This window comes from Epinephelus lanceolatus, chromosome 20 (assembly GCF_041903045.1).
Source record: "Epinephelus lanceolatus isolate andai-2023 chromosome 20, ASM4190304v1, whole genome shotgun sequence".
In the NCBI taxonomy this organism is placed as follows: Eukaryota; Metazoa; Chordata; class Actinopteri; order Perciformes; family Serranidae; genus Epinephelus; species Epinephelus lanceolatus.
The window spans coordinates 20,689,131-20,701,492 of NC_135753.1; the positions used below are offsets into that span (position 1 = coordinate 20,689,131).

The 12,362-nt window shown below is 43.4% G+C and overlaps 1 protein-coding gene across 1 annotated transcript in view; it reads right to left on the reverse strand.

Annotated features, from left to right (window-relative positions):
* vipr1b (vasoactive intestinal peptide receptor 1b) overlaps nucleotides 1–12,362 on the reverse strand; it is a 67,735-nt gene that overhangs the window by 14,899 nt on the left and 40,474 nt on the right. Inside the window, exon 6 of the mRNA XM_033638162.2 lies at nucleotides 9,726–9,858. Coding sequence (XP_033494053.1) covers nucleotides 9,726–9,858 — 133 coding nt within the window. The remainder of the gene's footprint in view (nucleotides 1–9,725; nucleotides 9,859–12,362) is intronic.

Here is a 12,362-nt window from a genome sequence, read left to right on the forward strand (position 1 = left end):
GTCCTCCTGCAGGCAGTGTGACACTTGATTTGTAATTTTACAGTAGCCAGAACTAAAAGTCACTTTTTACAGTAAGAACTTAACATTTACAACTGCGACTTTGATTAAAATATTGACCAGACAGCCAGAGACATTTGCCCTGATGCTGTGCTTATTAATGGGTACTAACAAGTGGTGTAGTGGAGGGTATACACTAGTATACAGGGTACACCCATCTCCCTTCCTGGCTGTTTACCTATCAGGCTAAAAGCCACTGGAATATGCAGGAGAGTATTCCCACTTCCTCCCTGGTAACATACCTATCTACTTAGTATTACACTAACCTCATCAACTACCACCACACCACTGATAAAAACTAATCTATCAAGTATTAATGAACCAGTAAAGCCATTAATTTCTACTTATGTAAACCTCTGTAAAGGGTAACTTATTAGAAAATGGGACCATCGAATCATTTCAAAAATGCAGAACTTTGGTTTCTTTACCAAACTGCGTTTTATGCATCAGATAATTTGCACTGACAGTTGGTACCGAAGAGATATAACCAATACAGGCAACATATAATACAAAGTGCAGAGATGTTCCGGCAGATATTGCAGGGAGGGAAAGGACAAGAAAGGAACAACTGAAACAACCACGCAGGATAACACACTCAGATCTATTCTGGTTGGCTGAGAGCACAAAAGTTCCATCAGGAAGGGTGAATTCATTCAGAATTCAGTTTGCTGCTGCTGAACACCGCGCTGCGAGGCTGCTATTAAACTTGTTACACAACAAGAATGGGTATAAAAGGTTCATTTTCCTAATGGTGTGGGTGGGTTGAGCGTGTGGCTCTCTCACAGGTCCAAAGCTGATACACATTTCATAAGCCACATATAAGCTGTTTTGGGATCCTAGTGATCCTACAGGGAGGGCACCAAGTAGATAAGAAAAATCAATACTGTGCCCATTGAAAATGACTCCGTGAGAGTGAATGCATTTAGCACTTTAGCAGATATACCAAGATGCGAGACACAGGATGAACTGCGAGGAGGGAGAAAAGAACATAGTGTGATTAGGAACAAAGTGAAGCACTTGACAGATATGGCAGTGTGGATAGCAGGGCAGAGAAGTGAAGGCAACACAAATATGATAAAGACACAAAACAGAGTGGATGAATGAGGCAACAGCAGGAACAATCCACTGACATTAGAACAGAATCAAGGACAAACAAGCCATGATATTACACTGAGAAAGCCCCACCTCTTGTCTCAACCTGAAGTCCTAAGAATGATGAATGAGTAGGGAGGTGTAATGCCTGAGCTCCTGCAGAGGAGTTGTACTGTTCATGGAAACATGAGCACCATTAATCATCAATGAAGATGGAAGACATCGACGTCAGGCTGCTTCTCAAAGTTTAGTGCACTGATATTTCACTAGGTTGTTGAATCTGGGGTGGGCAGTTTTCTTAAAAGGCAAAAAACACCCTTTCACCAGATGAATACGGGCATATGCACATGCTTCACACAGTAACCCAGTGTTTCCCATACATACAGTACAGGCCAAAAGTTTGGACACACCTTCTCATTCAATGCGTTTTCTTTATTTTCATGACTATTTACATTGTAGATTCTCACTGAAGGCATCAAAACTATGAATGAACACATGTGGAGTTATGTACTTAACAAAAAAAGGTGAAATAACTGAAAACATGTTTTATATTCTAGTTTCTTCAAAATAGCCACCCTTTGCTCTGATTACTGCTTTGCACACTCTTGGCATTCTCTCCATGAGCTTCAAGAGGTAGTCACCTGAAATGGTTTTCCAACAGTCTTGAAGGAGTTCCCAGAGGTGTTTAGCACTTGTTGGCCCCTTTGCCTTCACTCTGCGGTCCAGCTCACCCCAAACCATCTCGATTGGGTTCAGGTCCGGTGACTGTGGAGGCCAGGTCATCTGCCGCAGCACTCCATCACTCTCCTTCTTGGTCAAATAGCCCTTACACAGCCTGGAGGTGTGTTTGGGGTCATTGTCCTGTTGAAAAATAAATGATCGTCCAACTAAACGCAAACCGGATGGGAAGGCATGCTGCAGGATGCTGTGGTAGCCATGCTGGTTCAGTGTGCCTTCAATTTTGAATAAATCCCCAACAGTGTCACCAGCAAAACACCCCCACACCATCACACCTCCTCCTCCATGCTTCACAGTGGGAACCAGGCATGTGGAATCCATCCGTTCACCTTTTCTGCGTCTCACAAAGACACGGCGGTTGGAACCAAAGATCTCAAATTTGGACTCATCAGACCAAAGCGCAGATTTCCACTGGTCTAATGTCCATTCCTTGTGTTTCTTGGCCCAAACAAATCTCTTCTGCTTGTTGCCTCTCCTTAGCAGTGGTTTCCTAGCAGCTATTTGACCATGAAGGCCTGATTCGCGCAGTCTCCTCTTAACAGTTGTTCTAGAGATGGGTCTGCTGCTAGAACTCTGTGTGGCATTCATCTGGTCTCTGATCTGAGCTGCTGTTAACTTGCGATTTCTGAGGCTGGTGACTCGGATGAACTTATCCTCAGAAGCAGAGGTGACTCTTGGTCTTCCTTTCCTGGGTCGGTCCTCATGTGTGCCAGTTTGGTTGTAGCGCTTGATGGTTTTTGCGACTCCACTTGGGGACACATTTAAAGTTTTTGCAATTTTCCGGACTGACTGACCTTCATTTCTTAAAGTAATGATGGCCACTCGTTTTTCTTTAGTTAGCTGATTGGTTCTTGCCATAATATGAATTTTAACAGTTGTCCAATAGGGCTGTCGGCTGTGTATTAACCTGACTTCTGCACAACACAACTGATGGTCCCAACCCCATTGATAAAGCAAGAAATTCCACTAATTAACCCTGATAAGGCACACCTGTGAAGTGGAAACCATTTCAGGTGACTACCTCTTGAAGCTCATGGAGAGAATGCCAAGAGTGTGCAAAGCAGTAATCAGACCAAAGGGTGGCTATTTTGAAGAAACTAGAATATAAAACATGTTTTCAGTTATTTCACCTTTTTTTGTTAAGTAACTCCACATGTGTTCATTCATAGTTTTGATGCCTTCAGTGAGAATCTACAATGTAAATAGTCATGAAAATAAAGAAAACGCATTGAATGAGAAGGTGTGTCCAAACTTTTGGCCTGTACTGTACACTGACTCATTTAATTTTATTACACTGTAGAGCTCTCTCTGTTTATCAGACCACAAATGAGACAAGAGTTAGCTAGTTACCACACAGTGCGATCCCTCCACCTATGAACTGCTTGGGGGAGGGCAGGCAGTGGCTCTGGGGACTGACCTTAAGTTGGCGGCTGTAGTATCTCGAATTTAGTCGTCACAGTGGGCTATTGGCCAGTGGATCTAACCCAGGCATGCCCAAAGTCTGGCCCGGGGGCCAATTTTAATCGGCCCTCGGCTTGACTTTTTACGATATTTTACTCCATCCGTCACCGCACTCACATTTGCGACTAAAAATAGTTTTGTTCGAGCAAAATAAATCATTCAGCACGCTGTGCGAGTACAGATTTCAACCAGCAGCAGAAATGAAAGGCGAATCCCGCCGGTTGTGGGTTGAACGGGGGTCACAGACACAGACAGGAATGTATTCCTGTCAAATACGGCGGCCATAGGCTTACTGCGACTGAGAAATCCGGCTCCAATAATGTCCTCTTCTTGGCGTCATGACTGCCCAAAAGTACCTGGAAAACCGAGCCGTGGCGGCACACAGGTATGTGACGTGTCAGAAGAGAAACGAGCCGTTCACATTTCTCTCTTTGTGGCAGGTAACGGCCCACAAACCTCACCGCACTTTAGGGACTGTTCTTTACTTATGAAGGGACTGTTCTTTACTTGTCAGGGGATGAGGGTGGCTGGTTGATTTTTATTTTATTTATTTATTTTATTTCAATCCCCCCTATGTTAATCACTTATTGATGCTGTTTTTGAAGTATGAATAAATCAATAAGTAATTTATTCCACTGAAATATCATTGATGTATTATATACTGAACAAAAATATAAACGCAACACTTTTGTTTTTGCTCCCATTTTTCATGAGCTGAACTCAAAGATCTAAAACATTTTCTATACACACAAAAGACCATTTCTCACAAATATTGTTCACAAATCTGTCTAAAATCTGTGTTAGTGAGCACTTCTCCTTTGCTGAGATAATCCATCCCACCTCACAGGTGTGGCATATCAAGATGCTGATAGACAGCATTATTATTGCACAGGTGTGCTTTAGGCTGGCCACAATAAACGGCCACTTTGAAATGTTCAGTTTTATGACACAGCACAATGCCACAGATGTCGCAAGTTTTGAGGGAGCGTGCAATTGGCATGCTGACTGCAGGAATGTCCACCAGAGCTGTTGCCCGTGAATTGAATGTTCATTTCTCTACCATAAGTCGTCTCCAAAGGCGTTTCAGACAATTTGGCAGTACATCCAACTGGCCTCACAACCGCAGACCACATGTAACCACACCAGCACAGGACCTCCACATCCAGCATGTTCACCTCCAAGATCGTCTGAGACCAGCCACCCGGACAGCTGCTGCAACAATCGGTTTGCATAACCAAAGAATTTCTGCACAAACTGTCAGAAACCGTCTCAGGGAAGCTCATCTGCATGCTCGTCGTCCTCATCGGGGTCTCGACCTGACTGCAGTTCGTCGTCGTAACCAACTTGAGTGGGCAAATGCTCACATTCGATGGCATCTGGCACATTGGAGAGGTGTTCTCTTCATGGATGAATCCCAGTTTTCACTGTTCAGGGCAGATGGTAGACAGCGTGTGGGGCGTTGTGTGGGTGAGCGGTTTGCTGATGTCAACGTTGTGGATTGAGTGGCCCATGGTGGCGGTGGGGTTATGGAGGAGTGGACCACAATCAACAACCTGATCAACTCTATGCGAAGGAGATGTGTTGCACTGCGTGAGGCAAATGGTGGTCACACCAGATACTGACTGGTTTTCTGACCCCCCCAGACCCCCCCCAATAAAGCAAAACTGCACATTTCAGGCCTTTTATTGTGGCCAGCCTAAAGCACACCTGTGCAATAATCATGCTGTCTAATCAGCATCTTGATATGCCACACCTGTGAGGTGGGATGGATTATCTCGGCAGAGGAGAGCACTAACACAGATTTAGACAGATTTGTGAACAATATTTGTGAGAAATTTTCATTTCGGTGCATCCCTATTTTTTTTTTTTTAAATCCATTTGATGAGAGAATCTGTTGGCCCCCAGGTACTTTCACGTTGTTCTATCTGGCCCCCATTCAAAAAAGTTTGGACACCCCTGGTCTAACCCCTAGCTATGGCAGCAACAGAGTCAGGAAGTCAGTGTGGTCCAGTTACATTGTGACATTACTACATTTTTGTATGATAAGCATTTTTTAACAAATCAAGTATCAAAAAATCTGTAAAAAATATTGATCTTTACATTTTACACACATTCTGCAAATGTGTACCAGATGTATTCGTACAATCATTTTGGCGCACCATCAATCAATACCAGACATGGTAACATGTAGCTGGATGCAACTGGTGTGACGGGGAGCTACGGACTTAGTTGTATTGCTACTTTTACTTAAAGGTGACCTATTATTCTTTTTCTTATTTTCTTATATATGTTACTGTGGTGTGGTGGTAAGCACTGTCGCCTCACAGCAAGAGGATTCCTGGTTTGATCCCAGGAGGGAGCCCTTCTTTGCAGAGTTCGCATGTTCTCCCTGTGTCAGCGTGGGTTTACTCTGGGTACTCCGGCTTCCTCCCACAGTCTAAAGTTGCCCATAGGTGTGAATGTGAATGTGAAATGTGAATGGTTGTCTGTCTCTATGTGTCAGCCATGTGATAGTCTGGTGACCTGTCCAGGTTGTACCCTGCCTCTCGCCCAATGTCAGCTGGGATAGGCTCCAGCCCTCAAGAGGATAAGCGGTTACGAAAATGGATGGATGGATATATGTTACCGTGTTAGATGTTCATCATAAACGTGGCCAAAGTTTCAAATAATGAGGTAAACGTATGTAAAAGAAATCCCTGTGAGCAAAAACATCGGGCTTCAGATCATCCTGAATACTCTGTTTTAACAATTTTTCTACTTTGGCTACAAAATGACGTCAGCTCATGATGGATATTTTAAAATATTGTAATCTGCTCCAGGTTTAGATGCTTTTATCGGTGATTTTTAACAGTAGAAAGTGCCGCTTTATTCCAGTCATTCCCCCGGCTGAAATTATGGTGCAGAGATGCCGGGAGTTCAGATGTGGAGGAGCTGGAAACACAGTCAAATAAGAGCAGACAGGGTTTTTTCGGGAGGGGGGCTTAAAGAGACAAGCACTAAAACAGAGCGTCTCAGACGGAGAGTGAATACAGGTGTCCCAGCACGGACAATATAATGAGTTTTAAACACTTAAACATGTTCTAGGAGAAACCCAAAACATAAGTATGAACCTGAAAATGAGCACAATAGGTTCCCTTTAAAATATAAGATCTGCACACATCTTCTACTGTTATTAAGACGACTTGCTGAAGCAGGTTATCAGTGTAGTGAGACCTCCTGGTATCAGCTCTGCCTCTCATATATAGCGGGTGAGTTTGCTTGTTGGATCTCATACACCTGGGCCACGGGTGGAAATTTACACATATAAATAAAAAAATTACCTTCCTGTGTTTGTTTTCTGAGATCCACTACTTCTACATGGGGGTAAAGTTCCAGAGAGCTCATTAAAGCAGCTGGCAGTGAAACTGACAGGGATTTGGTCGTCTGTACAAATTGATTCCCACTTGGCATCTTGAGAGGAAGAAAATGGACCCAGATGGGTTGTCTGAAGCTCTCTGCTACTTCTAATGCATGCAAATCAGTACAAATTGTTCGGTGGAGCTCCATTTCAAAGAGCCTGTCATCAGTGGCATGTGAAGGAATGATGCCTCACACACACTCACACACAGTAACAAACACACATGTACCTTAAATAATGCATTTGTCATATTCCTCCCTAATCTAATCTAATGGGTCACTACGGCAAACATCCAACAGTGGAAGAAGGGTAACGAACCAAGCACGCCAACACCTACATTCACAAACACAACATGCACACCTATACACACACACTGGAAGCAACAGTAACTGAGCCAACAGTTGTAATGGAGGTATTGCCGGGTTATGATGAGCCTTGCAGCACCAAACCTGTCCCTATAATGTCGTTTCCATCTGACCCATGACAGCAGCTGGCTCCCGTCAACCCAGTACTTCCATTAACACAACAGAGAGTGCGTTAATAAATACCCTCAGAGGCTCCTCTTGTCGTGTGGCCACATTATGTAACATAAAGATCATGGTCTGTGGTTCAGCGGTATGCAGCGAGGTGGTGGGGGAAAGCTGATGGGAACACATCCAAACATTGTGGTTTGATATAAGTCCAAGCATAAATGGCTTGTAACCCTCACATTATTTAAGGGCAGCCTTGTTCCATGTGTTTAACATCTTCAGCTATTGTCTAATGCAGTTTTGTCTGAGACCCCTTAACACCTTGAATCAAAATACATCTTCTATCCAGACTGTATCTAGATATGATTTAACCTGGTTACATTTACAACTGCTATTAGCACCAGGTTTGTGTCTCCAGTGTCTTTAATGAGATACAATCACTCTGTCTTGCTAAAATAAACAAATGTTTGTAGCCGTTCTCCACCATTTGCTTAGCCATTGCTCCATGTTAAAAGTCCATGTAACTGAGGAATTCAACTGCTTCATTTATGCTGGTTTTAGTCTTTTCCTTATGTGTTTGATGACTGTATTTCCTGTCTGTAGCGTTTTATTTCTTAACTGTAACTGGTGTGCTCTCTTGGCCAGGTCTCCCATGTCTCTCTCCTACATTTCTCTCCCAGGTCTCTCCCAAAAGAGTCATCCATCTAAAGGGACCTCCTGGTTAAATAAAGTGTTAATTAAATGGCTCAGTTGTGGCATGAATTGCCAAGTTCTGCTTGTATACTTTCGTCGAACCAAAGTCAAAGCAGCCACTTTATCCAAGAGTGTCTTGGATATTCGTAAGCTTACTTGCTAGCTTTTCGCTAGTAGCTCAGTAACTGGCAAAGGCTGCAACTGCACTGGTTTGGAACAGTCTGGATTATATATTTCCACCCATGTAGCTGTTGTATGTGAATTGAAAACACAATTGCATTTGCTATTGTGTTTAATGTGGTCACAATGTGTCTCTGTGGTTTTGCCAATTGGATTACAACCTGTCCTTAATATGTTGTGGTTGCATCCACACTTGTATTTTGATGTTGTCGAAAAGTATCAGAGTCTTATATTAGCAGTCTTTCAGGTAAACAATTCACTCTGTTATATATATATATATATATATATATATGCATAGATAGATATAACGAATCCCCTACTCTCATCCCCATCCCAATGGGGGTTGGTGGTGTGTCTTCCTCAAGCCTCTTGGGAGTTTGATCGTTCTGCACAGTACCTTAGCTGTCCCTAGGACACTCTTCTGGACAAAGACCTCAAATGTTACCTGGAAGAGGGTGAAGCCACTCCCAGTTTGTGGGCCACAGCCCCCAGTGCTCCAATTACCACTGGCATCACTGTTGCCTTTACTCCCCACATCTTTTCTAGCTCCTCTTTCAGTCCTTGGTATTCTTGAGCAAACTACTTATGTTATTTCTTCCTGATGTTGCTGTCATTGCTGCCACTGCCGTCTTATATTGTTTCTCCATCAACACAATATCTGGTTGCTTAGAATGGTGTTTAGATATTCAGTAATTGTCTTGTTTTTGTTATCCATTACACATGACTTGAGTTCGACAGTTTAAAAAACCTTTAAAAAAACCTATGAATGTGATTGGCATGACTGGATTAACCTTCTCTGGGTTCCCATTCACCCACCTTTTCTTCCTCTCCTTGCACAGTTTGTCTATGCTGGAATACTAAAATACGGAATATGTATTATACCGGCACAAAACTGAAATAATTAGAGTCTTAAAACTAGACGTTGACACAGGGACTCTCTACGACACAGGGCCTCGAATGATTAATTCTACCCTTGTTATATCTGTAGATATTGTACCTAAGTGCTGCGAACTCCCAAACAAAATTTAAGCACAGTAAACCAGGAACTTTAGGGGTCCCTGGAGTTCTGAGGTTGGTAATCCAGTCTCACTGATTGGCCTCAAAAGTCCAGTATTAGTTGGGCTCTAATAAACAATTCCTACTAATGATGCACAAGAATATCTACTGATGCAACAGAGCAATAAAGCAGACTCAAAAAGTAATTTAATTCATATCCCTTAGCAATAAAATACATCACTTGACTCAGTTATTTGTGGTCAAAGAGGATACTGAGAATTGTCTCCTGCTTGAGGCTCTTATTATGTACTGTAAAACTTTTAAATCATAACTAATTGATAACTTGGCTTGATTTTGTCCTTGTATTAATGAGAGTGGTCATTTGACAGAAGCACTCAGGTCCCCTCTTTCTCTGCTGTCAAACATCAGCACTACAGGGATCCATCTTTTCATCCCCATCTGAGCTGAGGAGGTCTCTCATTAATGGTGGTTTAATGTGGATAATAAGCCTATCACTGTCATCTTCACTCACTGAGCCTCTTACGGAGTTTGGCTGGGTTCAAGGACAGCAAGAATCCCCGAGTCTTTCATCTCACAACACCCACAGCAAACGACAGCAGCGTCTTGGGTTATTAACTCACAGAGCCTGAAGAGCAGTTGTCCACCTCCCCGACCTCGTAGAGGACAACATCCTTGATGAACACAGCGATGGCCTTCAGGATGAATGACACAAAGAGATGCATGTGGATGTAGTTCCTTGTGCAGTGGAGCTTCCTAAGTACAAGAAGAGATACAAGAATACAGGTCAAGACAAAGAGACACACACAATTGACAGAGGGTCGTCATGCTAATTATCCAATGTCCTTGGAGTAAGGGCTTAAAATGACAACAGATCACAGAGTGACATCACACATAATTGAACTCATCAGCTCCTTTTATGTGGGTGGATCTGCTTCAGCGCACAATGAATGCATTTTCCAGTCATTCACACGCCTCGCCAATAAAATCAAGAGAGGTGGATCTCAAAATGGCTAATCACAAACATTTAGAAATCCTCCTTTGAATTTTTTCTGACTTTCTGATTGCATTATCATACTTGAGATGGTAAAATGATTAGGGAGAGAGATGAGTGCAAATGTCTGCAGTCGTGTCAAAGCTCCCATTTAGCTCAGATAATTTGCTGTTCTCAGGGTGGTGAAATATTCAGCTGTGACACAGCACATGCCCAATCACTTAAAAATCCCCTCTGGAATCATTAAAGTTTCATGTGAGCTTATCTCACAGCCAGGAGAGCTTGTTAACACTCTGTCACATCCATTTAAAAATGACAATATGCAAACTGTGACTATTATTTCATTAAATGCTTGTTTTCAGCTGCTACTGCAATGTAAACATCAACATTTCCTTAACATTTTAGATATTAAGAAAATTTTTGTGGCTGAATGAAATCAGTCTAACTGGCATATACTGAAGCAGTAGAAAGCTCAGCAGAATGAAAGTGATGAAATACAACAGGTTTAATGATTTGTTTGTATTTTGGGGGCGAATGTGAGATCTAATCTCCAACATCATGCTGGCTGCAGACCACAGACCTTTCATCCACTTCTCTTTATCCTCCAGTTTCAGTATGTAGTGGCAATACACCACATCTTGTATGCTAAGTAAGTAATGGCCATAGGGTCGTACCAAATGTCACTTTTTTACATTCAAAGCTTCTTCTGATGTTTTTTGAATGACAGTTTGAAGGTTTGTCATCATAATCCTCCCTTTGAGGAAGGAGGATCGGGCCCATTGTGTGGGAGAACAACAGGGGTCAACAGACGTTTGACGAAGAGAGTCCCTTCTTTGAGAAGAAGCTACATCTGGGCAGTCAGATGGCAGTACTGGCCCGTAAGGTGGCTAAGCTGACAATAGCAGGAACCCAAGCTCAGACTCCTCCCTCATCTCTACCACTCTAACTAAGCTGAGTGCCATGGGGCATTTCATCCTTTCTTCTCCTCCAACAACAACAAGGAGATCGTCTCGTGTCTCAGTGATGGCTGTCAAACTTGATAGAGTAGGTTAAACTGAACAGACAAGAAGGTAGCTGATGGATTCAAGCTTCAATCAACTACAACTGAGGTGGAGAAACTTGTGAAAAGACTAGAGAAGTTCAAGTTAGTCCACCACCCTTCACCTCAAACACCAGCAGCACCTTGAAGGTTCCTGGCACAAAGAGTTCCCTCTAAAGCTGCCCTGCCCAACACAGGAGGACCTCATCGTTGGACCCTGAAGGTGACACCCAACTTTCCAGCACCTCCATCAAAAGCTGTCCTGCCCAACAGAAAAGGACCTCATCATGGGACAAGCCTCTGTCCCCAAAAGGCTGTCACAAGCTAAGATGACCTTCAGCCTCTGGTCAGTCCAGGAGAAAGCCTGTCCTCAAATGACTGGTAAGACATCAGCACTACAGAGGTGTAGAGATAGGCATCAAGACCAAGAAAGCCAACATGCTACACTCCCTCTTGGATGACAGATAAATACGCTACCCCAAAGATCTTCAATGCCCCCTTCATGCCCTCACAAACCTGCCTCATACATTTGGAGCAATCTGTCTGCAGGTCTTGAAACAGATAGTGGCCAAAAGGATCTTCTCAATGGACTCCTACCATCCTGACTCCATCAAGGCACAGGAGAGGGTGAGGTGTTGCTTTTCTAAGAAGTTCATAGTGCAGGGTGTGGCCACCAAGAAACCCCAGGACTTCATGCTCTCAACAGGCAGCAGCTCTACCAGTTGATGCTCAAGGTCTGGGGGAGTAAGGAGGCAACATCCCAGTTGGCAAAGTGCATGACAGCTGCTTTTATCACGGAGGGAACAGCTCATCAGCTAATGTCATAATCAGATGGAGAAATAAGTTGACTGATTCATACCTAGGAGACTTAAATGAGGTCTTGTGTTGGCAGATTGTTTGCCAAGAATATAAGATACTATGCACTGGGGTGTTTTGTGCCATTTCATGTCAAGGCCACTGGGATCCAAGCCCTTACTGTGCATTCACACCAAAAGTGTCATGAGCGTCATAAGTGGCCGGCAGCCATTCATTTTCAATGTACGCTTGCTACGAAGGGCGTCTGGAGCGTCGGCAGCAGCGAGCAGCGCGATGCCAGCAACCAGAGCGTCACTGTGAAGCTCAACTTTATGCAAATGAGCAGCGCCGCCGCTGAAGCAGCAGCGAGCAGCAGCCAATTGCAGACCATGAATATTCTCAAGGCAGGACAGTGAAAGAAAGAAAGAGATC